Below are 20,725 nucleotides of genomic sequence, written 5' to 3'. Positions count from 1 at the left end.
TTTTATTTGATCTTTAATTCCCTAAAAAATACCAGTTAAGGTTCCTTTGGAATAATATCATATATAAATGGGATATTCCAGTAAAACCTAATTACATACTCAAATGATCAAGATTCTAAAAGAAATAAGAATCAAAACAATATGCATAAATAAGTCCAAAATGTGAAGGAATTTTATTATCAGTTTTAACAATCCTGTAGAACAATGTCTTCTTTAACTGAAAACACAATGCAGGTATTTTCTACTACATAGAATAATACAAAAAGTAAAGTAACTATATGAACTGTTCCTACACTAACCTACAGCATGACAAAACAACTGGGGTACATTTTGTATGTGTTCCTAAATCAATCTACCAAAGAGGAAAGATAATTACCATTAAGTAAAGTTCTTGTTTATAAGCTTCATTAGCAAATCTTTATCAATCTATCTACATAATACCACTTTCTCCTACATTCACAGAAGGGTGGAGTATGCGCAATCCTTCTCAAATGTACCTTCAAGTAAACATAACCTAACAGCACTGCTTGAAATATCTGACAGAATTCTGTATGCTGGTTACGTTATCAAATAAAGGAGGCAGCTGCAGCTGCCACCTGCTTGCAATAAGAAATGTGTTTGAAAGACTGAAGGATGCTTTAACAGGTATCCACAAAAGAGAATGTAGATGTATAGAAGAAGTAAACAGAAATTAGAGGAAAAATATAGCCAGAAAAATTGAATATAGTAACATTTGTGGAGTAATGTGTAATTTAATATAGTAACATTTGTGGAGTAATGTGTAATTTAAGAATGTATGTCAAATCATCAAGTGGATTCTAATATGAATATGGCCAAAGAAATTAACTATAATGGGTAGAAAGTAAACTTCTACAAAAGGCAAACTTAATCTAAAGAAAATTCGTGCTCTAGATCTAGGCTATGTCTAGTTTTATAATTACCTTCCATAATAAAGGTGGCACAATATAATATAATCCCACAAAAGTGTAATTAGAAAACTAATGCTTAATACCTACAGGTAAAAATAAACCAAAACAGTTGAAGAACCTTTTGATATACCCTAAACTAGAACATAAAGAGCAACATATTTGGAGAACCTAGCCTTAACAGAAATGCATGCTTCAACACCATAAGACTGCAGCACCCAAGTTGAAGGCCTCAGATGAAAGTATTAGCACCTACAAATCTGTTCACTATAAGGTATATAATAATCAAGATAATTTAGAAACCTTAAAAATAGTCACAACCATCATTCATTACCTTCAAGCTGCATTTCTTTTTATCTAAAGTTTTTACTCATCATAAAAATCCAGATTTGTGGTTGACTACATCATTATGGCCTGCTCATCAGCAACATTCTAGCTAGGTGTGATATTTCACTTGTTTTCTTTAATGATGTATGCAAGACTTGTTGCTTTGCCATCCTGAGCCTCAGACTAGAAAACATTCTTGTCCATAATGATGCCAACTCAGTGTCATAAGAGACACTAATGAAGTAAAGTTATTGTAAAAATATCTTTTGTACCTATACTTTTCTCCAACACATATGTAGCTTCAGTTTTCTTAACTTAATATCCATATATTTGGTTCATCCACATTCTATTCAATACCCTAGATCACAAATTCATTTTGTCCACTAATCAAAAAATAAAAAAAAAAAACCATCACAACATACACTGGTCCTTGCCCATTCTCAGTCCGGTATCATATGTACAAGAGATGCAACATATGATTCTGTTATGTGACTTTGGTTATTTACTGACTTTAGGTTAAAAATCAAATCTATAATCTCCAACAAAATGCTTATCAAATACCATTCTACTTCCTCTACTGCAATATTAAGGAACAAAACTGTAGTTGAGTGCAAATATCAATTTAACATTTGCACATGAAGTTTACCATTTCCATGATGAAAATTTATCAACCTTGCAAGAACACATACATTTCACTCTTTCTCATTCAAGATATTCACTGTATTACACATAAATATTCAATAATTTGAAAGCATTTCATGCATTCTCTTGGTAACATTCTTCTCTCTGGCAATCCTGCTGGATAGTTCCAATCATTAATTTCCTAGTTTAGCAGAAGCAATTATGTTTTTACCCACTTAATCTTAAAAGTGTAACAGCATTAAGCTACTCCAGCTTCAATGGAGCATCGTATGCAGTTTTCCACTACAGGGTTCAAACTAATATTCTGTACCTAAAGTCAGGGATTTTTACTTTTGCTTCACTATGCTAGAGTTGCCCTCTGCCAGTGGCCTGTTAAGGCTGAGGCACTAAAGGCTAAGAAGCAGCACTGAAGTTCACCAGCTATGGAGACTCTTTTGCCGTGGCCATCTCCACTAAGGGAGTTCCTGAATGGAACGGGCATCAGAGATACAGATAGACAGACAGAAATATTATTAATCTTTAGATTCTTACAGAAAGAATATATTACGGTATTGTTGTCAGAATCCTTAATTTACTATTCCACATTTATAACTCTGGTATCTGATTCACACATGACCATGTTTAACATTCCTCACCACAGTATCTGAAAGATTAGCGTTTAATACCAATGTAGGATTAAGACCCGCATGCTATGCAATGGTTTTACAGGAAATTACTGTACTTTTCTAATTACTGTAAATAATGTATAAGGTCTCTAATTAGACAGCAGAAGTGCTTCAAAAACCTAAAGACCTGGAGTAGCTAAAGTACTTGCTACTAAGACCCAGTTAGTCTACCAATCAACATTTGTGGTACTCAAAGACATGGTTTAAACATAAAACAGTTAAAACTTGAACACATACACCTGAACAACAACCTCTCAATGAATCTTTTCTTCTTAACTCTGGTGTCCTTTTCCTTGTCCAACCCCACTATTAACTTCAAGAAAATGTCTTTCCCTATCAAGCTCGTAACTTTAAAACACAATATTTCTTATTTTCAAGTCAACCACTCTTTCTCTGCCATGCAATACCAGCCAGTTTCTTCCTATCTTCAATACCAACTCTCATTAAATCTACATCCTTCAGTTTGGAAGTCTGTTCAAACAAATTAAAAGAAATATCCATTTTACCTCTCTATTAACAACTATATTTAGATTGCAGATGCTTACAATTATAGTTTATACAAATTTATAAAAACGTCCCAGAGTTTCAACAAACAACAAATGAACTTCAATAAATAAAGAGTGCCCCTCCTACCTCAGCCCTTAAGATGTATCACATGGCTCTGATTCCTGTTGTTGCTGACATTCTTGCTTTTGCTGTTCCTGTGGCAGACTCATCTGTTCCATGGGATGATCAATCTGTTCCATGGGTTGGTGTAAATCCTCCATGGGATGGTGTGGTTGTGAGGAATTCCGAGTACCAGCTCCATGGAGGGCTCCACGCATCATCAGAGAACCAAGCATGAGTGTCACTGTACCAGAAACTTCACCATCCTCATCCAGTGTCCAGAGAGTATCTCGGAGCTCTGGATAAACCTGAATAAACTTCAGCAATACTGAAGAGAAATTCATCATTAGAGATTGCAAGAATATCCTTCCTCCTGAAAACAAATGCTTAAATGTTTTAAATACATGACCTAAGAATATAAATATAAACCTTAATATGCACAGGAGTTCACAAGTTATGATGACTGTTGCCATGGCCACACCCTGGGGAGTTCTAGTTGGGGACAGAGATATAGATGGATAGATAGACCTTAATATGTAAGTATCAGCAGAATGGAAAGAACATTTAAATTGACTCAACTGTACTTTGATACCATGATTTTGTCTAAACTGATTTTGTTAATAATGCATAATCAACTGCTAGTGAAGTTACTCTGCAAAGAATTGCACGAGACTAGTCTGTAAAACTTAATCCGAATACACACTGGGAAACAGAACACCCATCATTTATCCTGAAATTAGGAAATACACAATATGAATCTTATACATATCATTTAGCCTTTCAGAGAACTTACCTTTACACATGCTAAGAGATACAGGATGAGACAGGCCAAGGTGATCACCAGGGGGAAGCTCTGATGTCAGAGTTCGTAATAGAGCCAATGAATGACCCTGTCGTCGAGCACATGGTCGAACATACATAGTGTCGAGGGTGTCACAGGCATAAACATCCTCACCACCCCATATACTTGTTCCTGCTCATTCAAAGTCAATCAGATGATGCAAAGAATTCTGTCCTAATAAGAATGAAGCAGTTGAATATACTCAATAATTTCACTGTACACTAAACAGTACCTCTATTTTCTTAAAAAATATAATCAAAACATACCAAGAAAAGGTTGTATACAAACGAATAATGTTTGAATAAAAAGTAATGACATGAAACTCAACAAGAATAGTCCATGCAGGTCACCAACCTCAACGACAAAAATTTTGAAATGAAAGAACAGAGAGAGGAGTAAGATATAAGCAGAGCACTGACCCTTGCGCTTCAGCGAGCACATGCCAGCTGGGCGGTGCAGATGCCAGAGGAGGTAGGTGGGGTCATTCAGGGGACAGCAGCCATAGGGCACTTCAGCCTCAGCCTCCCGAGCAGCATAGTCCAACTGTGTCAGCACAAGCACCAGCAGCCGCTCACCCAGGCACGAAGTCTGACATAACAGGCACTTTGCCACTAACATTCAATACCCAGTATTCTATTTTCATGTTTTTCATAATTCTGCACTGTGATACATTAATTTATTCAACAGAGGGTTTCACTGATACTCATGCAATACTCATCTGCTAATAACAGCAGTAAGTATAGCCATTAAAAAGATGTGAAAACTAAAGGGGTAAATGAAACACTGTATATTACATTTCTACTTACTCGAACCCATCCAGTTTTTGGCAATGTTATACTTAAAACTCTCTCCAGGGGATGCCAATCTCCTTTAAGCCATATATACTTGTCTGTAAGAAAAACATATTTTAATACATAAACACAGATTTCCTTTGGTTTCATTACAATGTACAAGATAGAAACCGAGATTCTTGACCTGCCTAAACAAGGCTCAGCTGAGTAAAGCTCCAACAGAACTTTAAAATCGAATGTTATCATGAACCATCCATTATGATGCCCCTGAAGCATAGCTTATCAAAACATGCCACTCATTTTTTGTGACAATCATCCCACATACTGACAAGTCCTGTTGATTGTGATTCCTTGCCCAACTTGAATAAAAGAAGGGTGATTAAGGGTATAATCTAGAGTTTAAGCAAACGAGGCTATTTCTTCCTCATCTATTCCTAGCATTGCCTTACCAACACAATACAACAAATCTTGTAACATTATTTGAATCACACAAGACGTAATACCAATGTTCAAGTAAACTCCATTAGTTTGTTCAATAACCAATAACCTTATCACATAATACATTTTTCTCTTTCATTTTTGGTCTCCCTCAAACAGCCCTTCTTACTTCAATTTCATGCATTCAGCTATCAACAGTCTGAATATGAGCATTAATTTCTAGATATTTGATCATCTACAATAAGATACTACAAAACATATTTTTTCTAACATTTCCATAAAGGCTTTGCATTATGCTTTATGCCGTCAGTGGTATCTTATCATTAAGAGATCTGGATGGATATAGATTTTATCCTATTTCTCAACTGCATTATGAAATAAGATGTCTAAAAAGACAAGATGAGAGAAAAAACATAGCCCTCGATAATATAATGGATACATCTAATTACAATCCATAATTTGTTTATGGATGGGGTTGTTAGGGAGGTAAATGCAAGAGTTTTGGAAAGAGGGGCAAGTATGAAGTCTGTTGGGGATGAGAGAGCTTGGGAAGTGAGTCAGTTGTTGTTCGCTGATGATACAGCGCTGGTGGCTGATTCATGTGAGAAACTGCAGAAGCTGGTGACTGAGTTTGGTAAAGTGTGTGGAAGAAGAAAGTTGAGAGTGAATGTGAATAAGAGCAAGGTTATTAGGTACAGTAGGGTTGAGGGTCAAGTCAATTGGGAGGTGAGTTTGAATGGAGAAAAACTGGAGGAAGTGAAGTGTTTTAGATATCTGGGAGTGGATCTGTCAGCGGATGGAACCATGGAAGCGGAAGTGGATCATAGGGTGGGGGAGGGGGCGAAAATTCTGGGGGCCTTGAAGAATGTGTGGAAGTCGAGAACATTATCTCGGAAAGCAAAAATGGGTATGTTTGAAGGAATAGTGGTTCCAACAATGTTGTATGGTTGCGAGGCATGGGCTATGGATAGAGTTGTGCGCAGGAAGATGGATGTGCTGGAAATGAGATGTTTGAGGACAATGTGTGGTGTGAGGTGGTTTGATCGAGTGAGTAACGTAACGTAAGGGTAAGAGAGATGTGTGGAAATAAAAAGAGCGTGGTTGAGAGAGCAGAAGAGGGTGTTTTGAAGTGGTTTGGGCACATGGAGAGGATGAGTGAGGAAAGATTGACCAAGAGGATATATGTGTCGGAGGTGGAGGGAGCAAGGAGAAGAGGGAGACCAAATTGGAGGTGGAAAGATGGAGTGAAAAAGATTTTGTGTGATCGGGGCCTGAACATGCAGGAGGGTGAAAGGAGGGCAAGGAATAGAGTGAATTGGAGCGATGTGGTATACCGGGGTTGACGTGCTGTCAGTGGATTGAATCAAGGCATGTGAAGTGTCTGGGGTAAACCATGGAAAGCTGTGTAGGTATGTGTATTTGCGTGTGTGGACGTGTGTATATGCATGTGTGTGGGGGGGGTTGGGCCATTTCTTTCGTCTGTTTCCTTGCGCTACCTCGCAAACGTGGGAGACAGCGACAAAGTATAAAAAAAAAAAAAAAAAAATCTAATTACAAGTATTCTAACTGTAAACTTACCTTCACTACTGTCTGTATACACAAGGATGCCCTTTTCTTCTTCATGAGTAGCCTCCTCATTTTCTGCACACAGTTCTGGGAACAAGCATTCACCTGGCACAGCTACAGCTAAATCTTCAGCTGTGATTTCTTCTGGAGTTTGTCTGCACACAAATATGGCAATGATAAAAAGTACTTCCATTTCTGAATCTAAATACAAGGTAACAGTGTATTAGAACCCATACAATCTTATTAAAGACCATCAAGAAAGAGAGAGTTATGTTCACAGAAAGAAAGCAGACATATTTGTAAACCTGGCTCTTAATGGTGGAGAGGCTATTATAAGAAAGAAAAAGAGAATTTAGCAGCTTTGCTATCTGAGAAAAGATATCAATACAATCATAATTTAGATATGATCAATGATGTCAGTTTGTATAACATCTAAAATGTGTCACAGTATGACTGTCAACAATATATACTTACTGGGGCCCAGCATGACTGTGAGTTTCAAGCCAGATGGCGATATTGGTGATGCTCTCGTAAACTTCTGCATCTGCTGGCAGGGTCAGAGAGTCTGAACTCATCCTGAATTACCTGTTGATAAGCAATCCTCTAGACAGGTATTCAAATAAAACTACAAATACATCCTATAAAAATGACTAATAGAACATTTAAAAATTTTACTCTACCATATTTAGAGCAGAACATTTTCACATTTTCATGTTCCACACACACATATCTTAGGTGTGGCACAGATCACATCAAAATAAACGTAATAACAAAATCTTTTCATGACATTTTCAGATGAAAAAAGGTGTCTACCTGACCATCAACTTGAATAAGCTATCTATTCCAAATAATGGAGAGCATTTCTCATACAGATGATTATCTAGGTTTCCATACAATTCTACAAACTGTATGGACAGAAGCCCAGCAATTGCATACTATAAGTACTAATTACATGTACAAGAAGCACTTCTTCCTTTGCACTGAAGACTAGTCAAAATACCTCAGAGTGCCACAGAAACACTTACAAGAATCACTGGGTCTTCTCTGACTACAGAGGTTCCTCCATGAGAAGAAATGCCTTTTGAAAATCACGTTTATACAAATTTCACTCAATGGTATGCATAACGTCTCACATTCTATAACTACAGCACCTTAAATAATGTTAATTTTCCATTTCATTCTATTGTCTTATTCTCTGTATTTTCTTGCTTTTTTTTTTTTTTTTTTTTTTACACTTTCTTATCTGTGTACTTCGTGAGGCAAACCTTATCCATTTTGAACAAAGTCACCATTCTCACCCTCACCCATTTCCTGAGCAAAGTGTATGGTAAGGATGAATACATCTCAAAGTAGAAATTGATCAATTAATCACTTCTTGAGTTTCATAATGTACACTCCTATCATAATACAGTTTATGATCTTGAAGAAATCAAAACAGCAGTATTTTTCTTTTAGGATACTGTGCACTGACGTACACTCATTTCCTCTGAAAGGATGAAATAAGAAAAACTACAAAAAAGGAATGTATTGCCTAAAATGTTTTCTATTTTATAAAACTGTGTGATGAGAAACACAAGGTGGATCATTTATAAAAAGTTAATATAAATAGCAAAAATTTTTACATCCAAATGATTACCTGTACCTATAACTGGCTCATGGCACATGATGTTATATGGCATTGTTCATTTACTTCTATGAGGAAAGCACATACACACTGAAAATGTGCTGCTTCAGCTTTCTGAACGGCACGCCAGAGCTAAGCCAGAGGTGTTGACTGACCAACTATAAAATATTTTTTCATCTTATTTACCCAAATTCCCATGAAATATGCCAATACATATATACAAAACAAAACATTTCAACTTTTTTCCATTATTCTTTTTTGTAGGACTGGCAAAAGACAAAGTGTAATGTTCCCTGAAATGTGGGAACCATTGCCTTTGCCTCACTTAAGTATGCTAAAGGCAAGTACTGATCACAGGAACAGCTGCTGACGTTAGTAGTGACCCTACAGTGAAAAAGAAAAAAAGAAAAAAAACATTATCAGTTCTTAAGAAATGACAAACTACATCTTAAAGGAGATTGTAGGAATCTTAAAAACAATAAAACAAGGATAAAGAGTTTCACATTCTAACTGTGAGTAAAAGGAAGGCACTGAGCCTGAAGAACCTGTGTTGCCAATACTCACACTATCTGTGGAATTTAGTAGCTTATTGAGCAATGTGTGATCGAGCCAGAGGAGAAGGCCTGCAAGCAGCCAACTCTTGAGAGTAAAAGCAAAAGTACTATCTGTAAAAGAGACAGAAAAGCAACATCAGCTAGACGATAAAGAGGTTCAAGTTAAGTATGATGGGGCAAAGTGATATGGCTAAATACTTTAAAGTGAATTTTGGTGAGAGGAAAGGTGGACAATGAACCCACCGATAAGCAAACAGAACTCCATATAGGGATAAATCAACCCACTATACAACACATGTAACTGCTTTGAGGATAAATACATTCAAAACATATTTTCTTTTCAGACAAACTTTACTTCAGTAATATGGTTTCTAAAAATTATTTGAGGGTTTCCACCCTAATGATAATAAAACCTCTTCTGTGATTTCGTGAAAGGTAAACTAAACAATTCTTAGTTCATGACAATAGATTTCCAGCCTTTAAAAGTTCATTTTAGCACACAGGAGTTATTTCGCCATGGAATCAAATGATGGTGCACCTAAATCACACAACTTGTACAAGCTCCGGAAAAAAGTGTACGTTGCTAAACTTTATTGCGATAGCAGCAACATGAAATTCTGTACGAGGCACACATCCCATACTGTGATTAAGGAAAAAAGATTCCATCTTATAAGTCATTCACTTCAGATGTCTTCTAAAGGCACAGTAGAAAAGATTACATGCATATAAAACAGCAAGGCAGAGTGTAAGGAAGCATATCTAGTAATCACCATTATGCACGGTTACTATGGAGAAAATACTACTAACAATATATATAAATTTCCTTACCAAAAATACCCAGGGTAGCAGGTAAAGCTGATCATTCACAGAATCTTTAATATTGTCTGTGGTGTGCTTAAAATGGCATATGATTCAAAGGTGCATGCTAAGAGTAAGATATAACAAACGAAATTCTTATTGGAAAGCCCTGAAATACATAATCAATTACAAAAAAGTACTACAATTTAACTTTGTTTTCACTAACTTAATGACAAAAGATACCATGAAAGATATAAATGACCTTAATAATCTTTTCATCTTGAGTGAAAAAATATCTAGTTAGAGATTAATCACCTAATAACAATATGAATACCAATAATCTAGTCTTAAATCATAATTTCTTAACATCATACACAGACAAAAAGATACAATCTCTAAAAATATACTTATTCACCTTGAATGAGCTCAAACAGGAGGAAAACTGCCGGCAAAGTTCAACCTTGGCTACGTGCACTCAAGTATGACCCCTTAGTATATCTAATTCCTACAAGATGTCTATACAGCAGTTACAGAACAATTGAAACCGTAAAGAATAAAGTAAAGGGGCACCACACAGACACATACAGCTCTGAAGTGTTGAGACTAACACTGCAAGTCTAATTAAGAAATGTTGTAAGATTTCTTGAGAGACAGACACCACAGAGGAACCTGGGAGTCAGCAGACCTTCAAGATGGACACGCTGGACATGCTCACTGCCTACACGTAAATTCGAGAACACACTGACCACGATAATACTAAATATTCGTACATCCAGGGCCGCCCGACCCTTCCGCACCGCACCAAAGTTAGGCGTTTTTCCCCGTCCACAAGTTTGTGGTATCACTGAAAACAGACTTTCAGTAAATAGTTCGTACCTTGAGGTTTGTAGCAGTAGCTATAAATCTGACTGCCTCTTGGAGAGGAAGGAGTGTAAGCCACACCAAGTGAGGTGTTCTGCTCCAGTGCACCCGAGGATCGCCGTCGCTGCTTCATGCTGCCCGATTATGACCCCCCGGTTACGCTTCATGGCTTCGTGTCATCAAAAAATTTGCACCTATATACGGTCTTATCAAAGTTTCATTTGAAAGAATAATACAGCTAACACCATTTCGTAAGGCTACATTATTACAACCTTGTGAGTTTCGTTTCTAAAATCGAGGACTACAGTCCTTGTTGACAGCTGATAGTTCCAATAATCTTTATAAATGAAGAAATAAGTTAAAACGCCTGTAAAAGAGGAAAAGAAAATAACGAAATAAATTTCAATACTATTCGTAATACAAAATTATTCTTATTTTGAACTTTGATTGAACAATTTCTGGTTTAAGGGAATATTTACCTATTTCTAAAGTTTTTCTTCTTTCTCTTTAAATGATAGATTTAGTCAAATGAAACCAATAAATGTTGACTGATTCATTAAAACACCTGAGTTGAACGATACCTTGAAAAATAGCAAACTATATATGAGAAATAGTTTGATAATATTTCAGTTTACAACAATAAAGTATATTAATAATAGTGGATCTGTTAATAAAAGTATTAGTATGTGGGTGGGTAGATGGTAAGCGTTTAGACGAGAGTGGAGGCAGTCAGTGTTTATCATGTTGTAGGGATGAGTACGTGTACATACATTGTTCCGGTGAGCTCCATCAGTAGAATGATCTCTTGAATTTCATGGAACGGCTTCGAGTGAAATTTGTGTACGATTATTTTGTGTACTGGAACATAGTACTAGAAACAAATTACTTTCTTATCCAAAGCTAAACGGATATTATACGTCAAAGCAGATGTAGAAAGTTAGGACTTCTGGTGTTGAATGGAGAAACCTGCATGTTTTTATCACGAGGAAGTGTTAGGATAACAAGGTGAAACTCTTAACGAAGGGAGTTACAACCAGCTTAAGGGTTTATTGTGTACACCTGTTATATCTACAGATTAAATCGTCATACTCAAAGCAAGGTAAGAATATTAATAAGCCGGGGATCCCACCGTCTTGTAACGGAATAGTTAGGGATCTACAACTATGTGAAGTATTCATAAGCATAAGTTTCTCCCACGAGTATATCCACATTTGTGATTCATTCCGTCGTGGATTAACAAGATGTCTTCATAAACTTCAAGCCAAGACCAGTTACTTGAATATAGGTAAGGGAAAGCCTAGATTGAAATGAGGGAAGTACATTTGATGGCAGAAAAGGTAACTAGTGAGCGTGGGGAACTGTTCACCTAGCCAGTAAATTTCCCTCAGAGAAAAGTTACTGTCCACAGTCTCGGCAAGCGACTCGTTGCGCGCCATACTTGAATGCAGGTCACATAATAATGTAACTGGGTAGTCTTCTACGTGCTCAGGATGTTAAGGGAGGGATTCATGAAGTACTGACAAGTTAGTGTTGTAGTCGAAGGAGTTGGCGAATCCACAGTCGGATAGTTACAATGAATAGTAAAACTTGTATGTCAAAAGAATATTTGCCTTACCATCCAGGTTGGTTCACGTGAGAGTACCAGGTTTATAAGAACAATGAACATGTTTCCATTCTAATCGTGTGTACTGTTGAGAAGAGGAGATAATACTCATCCGTGTCGTTATGTTCGACATATTTGGGATATGGAGCAATTCTCTAAGCTTTTAGCTTTTTAAGCTTAACCAGAAACCGAATTCTGATTGAAGTTGTATGGAGAACTTTTCCATTCACAGATACGGATGTATGGAACATGGTACAAACAAACTGCGCACAAAAAGACGCACGATAATTGATAGAAAGTAGAAATGCAAATGATCAAATCGGAACTCGACTTGCGTCGTACCGAACCAGGATTACTCTTGTTGATTCTCGCATAAGTGCTTTTTCAGATGAGTGCGACGGAAATAAGTGTTTGGTTACACACATTGGCATTTATTGGCAAAGTGACAGTCGAACATACTGGGAGTCGAGAAAGTCATAATTTGCTATTAGTTTGAAGTTTACATATCAATAAGCCTGTCAGAATGGATGATGACAATCCCGTTACTTGTTTGCCTGCTCTGTTGCCCCAAACTTACATGTTTTTAAAATGATTATCCAAATCACTATTCTTACTTGCTGAATCTGACTGTACCGCCAAGATTTATATTTGGTTGTGTCATTGTGTGCGCGGATGATGTATGGTGAGAAACGTTTACGGTGACAGTACCCATCATCATGACACACGAAGGCCATATCAATAACGTACACGGATCAGAAGTTATTTTAACTCAGTGACAAATAGTAAAGTGGCTAGAGACCTGACTGCCAAGTATTTTGTTTCCATAATATCCTCAGAACTCTTGTTTGTTGCAAGATTATGTATAGGCGAAGAACCTCACTACCTGAGGAAAGTAATGTCAGTTTACTTAGTTGATGTACACTACGGACGGTGTCAGGGTGTTGTATCTTCACAGTTTTCTCTTGTATTCATGGCACATTTTACTTTTATTATTTTGCAAAGTCTGTCATATCAGTTATACTAAAAAATGAATAATTCTTGAAGGTAGATTGCGGAAAATCTTTTTCCTTAAGTAGACTGTTTTTCGTCTGCGCTTCAGTATAACACTGGATAGCGGTAGTCGTACGCAGCATATATAGATTTGACATTTGGTGCAGGTAGTGAATGACCATTACACATTTTTTCTGACGCAACAGTTTCGCTCTTTATGAAGGGGTGTGGTAACCCACGTCAGCATTTTAGTTTGGAGAGTAAAAGTACCTTGAACATTCTTGTTTGTATTGCTTTTCGCAGAATCCACCCAGTCATCATCTTTGAAAAGACAACGGTGACCGTGTTCGCTAAAGTTTAGGTCACTTAGAATTACCTGATCATCTTTAACGCTCATTGTCTTTGATAAGATTACGCTCACTTATATCCATTGTTTTGTACAAATTTATTTAATTTCCCTTATAAGTTTTGTTGAAGCGCATCTCCGATAAACATGTCATTTCCATATTGACACACACACGCACAAATATTTTTTTCGTACATATTCGCCATTTTCCGCTTTAGCGAGGTAGCGTTAAGAACAGAGGACTGAGCCATAGAGGGACTATCCTCATTTGGCCCCTTCTCTGTTCCTTCTTTTGGAAAATTGAAAACGGGAGGATTTCCAGCACCCCCCCCCCCCCCTGCTCCCTTCCAGTTCCCGCTCCCTACACACAAACATTGCAAACATTGTTTCACCTTGAGCTAAAAGGTATCAAAAAATGTCTAATAACACTGTTTTAGTTACATGTACGGAAATTAATTTGAAGCGGTAGTATTTGCGTACAAGGTGATCGGGATTTTCCTATTTTTACGTATAAGGTAAGTTAGGTTTTGTTAGGGTATGGAATAATATCCACATTCGCGCTCCTCGGCATCTATGTTGATGTGTGCCCTGTTTAAACTGAGGGACCATTATCCGCTGCCTGAATTTTAAGATATATAAATAATTTATTTGTGGAAAACTGATGGAGCTATTCATAAACCTTATTGCTTATTTTCCTTACAGCGGGTCAAACACGTGATTGGGTTGAAAAATATCAACCAGTCAAATTAGAAATTGCCAAAATTCAAATAATGAAAATGAAATGTTTCTCCCTGAAAAACTGTTACAGTAGTAAACAAATGCACATACAGAAAACATTAAAATGTGCAAAATTAGAATATTTCGTTAGTATATTTTAGTGAAATCCAGAAGTTAGTCTTGCATGTAACACTGGAGCAGTAGGATTGAGGCAAGCGGTATTTTACCGTCTCCTTTTTTCACTGTTGCTCACCATATTCCTCTAAAATCTACCAGCAACCCCTAAATTCTACAACTCCCCCAGATAATATCAATGTGTTCGAGGGTGAAATAATCGTCATAGAGGCGTTTAGATGAAAGTTATAGGATGGTATGGTAATTTAAACGCACGGTAGGTAGGTAGGTTGGTTAAGAAAATGGACTGAGGATGTTGTGGAGAATATGTACCTGATTCACACTATTAAATTGGGAATAGGATCGTGAAAATAGGTAGAAAATATAATTTCCATGTAGTTTTCTTCTATTTTCTTTCCCCGAAGACAATTAAGGAGGCTTCTCATAGTATGTATGCAGGGATTTCTTGAGCAGGAGCTCTTGCTCCCAAGGGCTTCCACCTCAGACTGGCAATGTGAAAACTGACGTGTTGGTGATCTATTCTTTAACGAGTGACGACCGGTAACGGTGGTATAGGCTTAAGGGTTCGTCTTCAAACGTAGTGTTCGGAGTAGCGCCACTTGAGATCTAGATCAAAAGTCTTGTGACGGTGGGAAATGTGTGCACAAAGGGCGATTGCACATCTTTTTCAGAATTGTGTTTGATCCTAGATTTTAATTGCGTCCTATAATTTTACTTACTGAATTATAAGAAACTTGCGGTTGACGCATGCAGAGCTATTATTCACTTTGTTTCATAAAGTAAGACTCTGTTGCCCAGTAAATACAGTGGGATACATACACTGTCTGTCACAGTGTAGCGTGGTTAAGGAAATTGTTGTTCTCGGTGCCATGGCTTTTTGAAGTTTTGGTTTAATTACGTTTATAGACCACTTACCAAACAGAAGTTTTCTTCCAAATAATATTCATCCAGTGTAGAATAATTTGAAAATTGTTAAAAGCTCAGTTCATGAAAGTACGTGCAAGTTTATAATTACTAGTTACAAAAAATGAATTTTGTTTTTCATTCAGTAACAGTGTTGCAGTACTTTTCAACCTTTTCCGTTATGCGACACACCTGTAAATCTGTTCCAGCTTTAAGGCCCACTGCTCGGGAAATTTTTGCTGTGGTGTTTAGGGCTTACCGGTTGAAAAGTATCCCAGTTGACTGGATTGTAAAATCTTAATTTCGAAAAGTATTTGTACAGAAGATACATTCATGCATGCAAGGCTTTTGAACAAGTTCTCATGCTTTTAGATAATGTATTCTAAACGTTCGAATTTCTAAGGTTTACATATCATGGAGTTTACCTGTGTTGAGCACACCGGATGATACTTCGATCGTTAAGCACGACGGATGATACCACGATCGTTGATCACAACGGATGATACTACGATCGTTGAGCACATCGGATGATACTGCGATCGTTAAGCACGACGGATGATACTACTATCGTTGAGCACAACGGACGATACTGCGATCCTTGATCACAACGGATGATACTACGATCGTTGAGCATGACGGTGCGACATTTGGATTTGATGGCGTGGCTTTTCACCAGACTCCTGAAGTGTTAGGTCAGAAGCCGTCGTACCGGCCGACGTTCTCGTAGGTCGCATCTCCGTGCTCTGTGATCATACTGTTGTGGTCAAGGGGTTGAGAACTGTTATAATCAATTCGTATTGAGTTCGATCTGGCTACCGGGATTATGAAAAAAGAAAAAAAAGGTTTCCGTACTTACGTCATCCCTGTGGGCAGATGTTGATACTCGACCGGTTGCCGGTCACGTAGCCTGGTTCTGGACGACCTTGAGTCCCATCGCATAACCTTTCTCGTGTCGTGTGGCTGGCTGGCTGGCTGAGCTACCAGCAGCCGGTGAAATTCCTTCAGAATTTTGCCCTCCAACGGATGTTTACCTGATTCGGTCGCCGGCAGCCATTCGTTTACCATCATCATACTGCCAGTTGCTGAGATTTTTTTCAAGGATTCCCGGTCGCTCATTTGATTTATTTCATGACGTTCCATGGTCAACATAAGGATTTTATGAGATTTTCAGGTCAGTTGCATAAAGGTAGGTCGGAAGGAAGAGAAACACAGGAAAATAAGAAAGGGTTGAAAAGGCTGGTATCATTCAGTATTTACGTAACCACTCATACAGAAGCTAGCAACCTATGGTAATGTCATTGTATTTAGGTTTCCAAGAACGTCTGAGATTTTTTCCTAAATATTTTCACGGTACTTGGGAACAATTCTGGTCGTTTTCCGTTTTAATAGGGAGGCCGACAGGGTTGTGCCATGGTTCCATGGTTATTAGTTTTAAATGGTCGTGCAGGTGTAGACTTCTGCTGTAGGACCTGAGGCTGACTTGTTCATTCAGAGGAAAATAACACGTTGTTGCAGTCGTTGTATATGCTGTCTTCCTCTGCTGTTTGACCACGCTTCCATCAGAGTTAGAGGTAGTACACTTACACAAAGCCTGGCCACAGTTGGATCAGGTGTAGGTATTTGTACCCAAGCTTGGCCACACTTAGGTCATGTGTGGGTATTTGTACCCAAGCCTGGCCATACTTGGATCAGGTGTTGGTATTTTAACACGAGTAATTAGCTATTGTGTGGCTTTTGGCAACAGGAGGTTGGGCTCTTGTGATGTCCGTCCGCTTAAGCGTTGGAATTCTATGTTTTGTGTTTTCAAAGAAATACATCGTGTACGTTTTTAAAAGGTAAGTTCTCTTCTTCCTGAAGAACTCGTAAGTTGTTTTTCGTACATGTCTTTCTTGTTCCGCCCCATTTTTTTTTTCTTTTCGTCCCTAGATTCAGGTCCCGGCCTCGGTGATGACTTCCTTCCGTGACTGGAGCCTCTGACATCAAAAATTATGTCACGCGTGTTAACAGGATGGTGTTGGGGAAGTTTATCCTCATTACCTTTAATAGACTAAGTGCACTTTGGTAATAATTAGGCAGCTGGAATTTTTCCATGTCACTGAATGGGTTAATTTCGCAGTACTTTTTCTGCACCTTTCATGTAACTCGTTTTCTGCCTTTGTGTTGGAAACGAAAAATTGGAGCCAATACGAACTACAGAGCACAAAGAAGCCTTGTTATGGAGCGGAAGAGGGACTTGCAAGACCAAGGAATGATTGTGTCAGAGGACGTTTGCGGGGAGGGTAAGCAAAGTATCTCGCGTCTGCCAGGGTGATGATGTACAGGAAGCAGCCATTTTTCACAACAAAAGCAATGATGACATCTCTGAGCACTCACACTCTCCAGGAAACAATATTACTATTTATTCACTGATACTTTTTATTATTATTTCTGGCAGGCTTGAAATTACTGAGATGGAAAACGTACAATGAGCAAACGCAAGGCTGACAATGACAGGAAATAATTATTATTGGAACGTCTGACATAACAGAGCGCAAACGATTGTGGTGTCCTGTAATTTACGAACATAAAATACTGGAAGTCTAAAACGTAATACGTCATGCCATTATTTTTGACTCTGCAGTTACTTGAATGGATGCAGCCTCTGTTCTACTGTGACGCAGGGTAGCTGCAAGCCTAGGGATCGGGACCGTCCCTTGCTGGCATAGGGATCGGGAACGTCTCTTGCCGGCCTGCGGGCCCGGGCTGGTGGGACCGACCCCAGGTCTGCGAAATTTAATGGCCCAGGAGGTGCCTGTGGCCTCGGATGGACGAAGGCGACAATTGCTTACAACAGGATTTCCCATTGTTCACGTGAGGATCATTCTTCTTTCTGATAGCTTCTCGGAAATACGAGAGGAAAGTTATCTTTGCAGAAATAATGATCTGGGTTAAGATTAACGAACGGACTCCTCCATTACGGGAAGTGGAGAGGCGGCACAGAAGCCTAGCTTTGCCGGTCGTCAGTTGTCGCCCAACCTTACCTGACCGATACCCATCCTGGACGAGCTCGCATGGGCGGGGGCCACGGTGATGACACCCTCAGGACTGCTCCACCTTTCAAGAAAAAATAGATAAAATGAGAGGGAAAAAAAAAGATGGCCCCCCTCCTCCACAGGGGACTTGTTCTATCCCAGCCGTGCTCTGTCATAGCCTTTTAAGGCGGGTGGTAATGCACAGGTGCAGGAGGAGGGGGGGAAAAAAATATACTCCCAGCTGGTAGTGACTCACTCATCAGGAGCTGTGGGTACGTCGTCAATGATTACACGTGCTAGCAAGGCAAAGCATACAAAGGTATACAAACAACAGAGTCTTCATGGGTCCCTTAGGGGCTCTTATGTGATTGAAGAAGACGATCAGAAAGAGAGGTTGAGGTGTGGTAAGGATAGGAAAACAAACATATGACTTAAGGAAAGAGAAATGACACCTTTTGTAACTTAAACATGGTAAATATTACTAGGTCAACAGCTTATGTGGACACAGGTCTTTGCTGGGATCACAGGCGAGGAAGACTGTGCAACAGTTGGCATTGAAGGGTTGGAGGTGGTGTAGTAGTAGTAGTCGCTACATTCAGAGAAAAAACCCATATCTGATAAGTGGGTGTGGTGGGTCTGAATGTCAAAGGTACATAACTGAACTGGAATACAGCACAGATTAAGTACGCACCATTACGTCGGTGGCCAGGTCCCAGTCCCAGCTGTGAGGGTATGAGATAAAGTAAGGTCACCATGCAGGCAGCTCTAGATGAGTTTCACCCCTACCCAGACAGGAAGGTTGCCACACCACAGCCATTCCGAGGACACCCCCGGCCAGTAGAAGCTGGCTTGGCTTAGGAACAACAACAGTGTAGCTCTTGTCTCAGCTGTACGTGCTCTTGTTGAGATGCATTCCATGAGAGGGATACACGTACGGCTGCGCAGGCGCAAGCTGAAGGCGGACGCATGATGTCTGCTCCTCACCAGGAGTAACAAGTTATTATGTCACGAGGTACAGGGAGGGAGGGAGGAAGGAGGGTTATGGGGTCCTGGGTCGGGCTAGGCAGGGTGCCGTCTTCGCTAGCAACAACACCCGCTGGGTAGACGGGAGCACCTCGGCTTCCGGCCGCCGTAAGACACCCACGGCTGAAAATTACCATACACCATTTGGTTGAAGAACATTTTGCGCTTACAGGCAGTAGTTGCTGTATGGGTTAGGCCTTGCGGAAGATAGTGCAACATGACGCCTTTTTTCTTATCTTTTTTTGCGGGGGGATTACCAAAGTCGATTCTCGTTCAGATAATGATGCGGTAAATTGCGCGTACTGCGCTCCTTAATAACAGACAATGAAGGTTCATGTTGGACGAGCGGGTGCGTGTGTGTGTGTGTGTGTGTGTGTGTGTGAGAGAGATCAACCTGTCATTCAGTCCCACAGGGTTGGCCTGCTTGCCGAACACGCACTGTGTTTTCCAGTACCCACTTGAAGATGAGGAGCTGGTTCACCCCCGTCATTTCCAGTGGCTCGGTAAGTGAACATCGCTACCGTTAAAAGACAGTGACCCTCCCTAGTATTTCCAAGTGGTCTCGTGTGCGCCAGTGGTGGAAGGAAATGCTTCCCACAACCACCTTATAATTTGCTCTTAACGTTGGTTGTGTCCTGGTGATTCTGGACGTCCCATGGTGGGGGGTAGGGGTGGGGGATAAGATACGATGTTATACGCAAGTTAGAGTCAGGAAGGCTATATAGCCCATGGGCCTTTGTTATTCCACAGAGATGTCGGACACAGACAGAGACCAAATGGAGGGAGATGTTTTACCCCATCACTGCTGTCTTCGGTTTCAGTTATGAGGTCACGTCACCCATCTCCTCCAGCCTGTCTTGACCCTCCTCCCAGTGTTCCTAGTTGAGGACAGATATAGATGTGTCTTGTACACTGCGACCCACAAGTGCTTCTGGTAGAGGACATAAGATAGACGGGTAATGTATACTGTGAAGCAGAAGTCTGCTTAGCAACCCCCCTGATGCGTTTCCATGGGTCAGATTGTGGGATACAGATCCTGCCGAAAATAGAATATGACAGGCTCCCAGGGTATGTCTGTCCGTACGTGCAGTATGTATGAATGAACACCGTGGTCTCTGGGCTTACATTCTCCGCTCATGACGTAATAATGCAAGACAGAGGTGTGTGTGTGTGTGTGTGTGTGTGTGTCTGGTTGACACAGTGTATGGTACTGTGGGTTAAGCCGGATGTTGCTGCTGCTGCTGCTACAGGCCACCAACCACACAACTTGATACACATCAGGCCAGTCACCAGGGCAGAGACCACTGCTTCCCCCCCTCCCTCCTCCCACACACACACACACACACACACGTGTGTAT

At 39.5% G+C, this 20,725-nt stretch overlaps 2 protein-coding genes across 6 annotated transcripts in view; one reads left to right on the top strand and one right to left on the bottom strand.

The window, feature by feature from the left end:
* Window positions 1-10,957, bottom strand: LOC139754033 (protein FAM169B-like). Of its 3 annotated transcripts, XM_071671014.1 has the most exons (9): window positions 10,655-10,794; window positions 8,991-9,091; window positions 7,277-7,387; window positions 6,815-6,957; window positions 4,814-4,896; window positions 4,427-4,595; window positions 3,960-4,139; window positions 3,194-3,494; window positions 1-2,359 (listed from the first exon to the last, which is right to left on the bottom strand). In XM_071671014.1, the coding sequence occupies exons 3-8, from the start codon at window positions 7,375-7,377 to the stop codon at window positions 3,202-3,204; spliced, it is 969 nt and encodes a 322-aa protein (XP_071527115.1). In that variant the 5' UTR covers window positions 7,378-7,387; window positions 8,991-9,091; window positions 10,655-10,794; the 3' UTR covers window positions 1-2,359; window positions 3,194-3,201. The 3 variants fall into 3 exon arrangements, with proteins under 3 accessions (XP_071527115.1, XP_071527114.1, XP_071527116.1); XM_071671013.1 differs by having other exon boundaries at window positions 1-3,494; window positions 10,655-10,957; XM_071671015.1 differs by lacking the exon at window positions 8,991-9,091 and having other exon boundaries at window positions 1-3,494; window positions 10,655-10,793.
* Window positions 10,958-11,354: 397 nt separating this feature from the next.
* Window positions 11,355-20,725, top strand: part of LOC139754032 (tyrosine-protein kinase CSK-like) — a 135,205-nt gene continuing 125,834 nt past the window's right edge. The window contains exon 1 of one of the 3 annotated variants that reach the window (XM_071671008.1): window positions 11,355-11,738. The gene's annotated coding sequence lies outside the window, so the exon portion shown is untranslated. The remainder of the gene's footprint in view (window positions 11,739-20,725) is intronic. The other 2 variants (XM_071671009.1, XM_071671011.1) reach the window with 2 other exon arrangements.

The sequence above is a fragment of the Panulirus ornatus genome, chromosome 16 (genome assembly GCF_036320965.1).
Source record: "Panulirus ornatus isolate Po-2019 chromosome 16, ASM3632096v1, whole genome shotgun sequence".
Lineage (NCBI taxonomy): Eukaryota > Metazoa > Arthropoda > Malacostraca > Decapoda > Palinuridae > Panulirus > Panulirus ornatus.
The sequence above is the reverse complement of the archived record's forward strand: the minus strand, read 5'-3'. Positions and strand labels throughout refer to the sequence as shown.

What these genes read in the sequence shown, in the direction of transcription:
- LOC139754033 (XM_071671013.1), bottom strand. Translation starts at nt 7,377, where the DNA reads ATGAGTTCAGACTCTCTGACCCTGCCAGCAGATGCAGAAGTTTACGAG. An exon ending in GTATACAGACAGTAGTGAAG is followed by an intron (nt 4,897 to 6,814) that starts GTAAGTTTACAG and finishes TTTTTCTTACAG; the next exon opens with ACAAGTATATATGGCTTAAA. An exon ending in GTGCTCGCTGAAGCGCAAGG is followed by an intron (nt 4,140 to 4,426) that starts GTCAGTGCTCTG and finishes TTGAATGAGCAG; the next exon opens with GAACAAGTATATGGGGTGGT.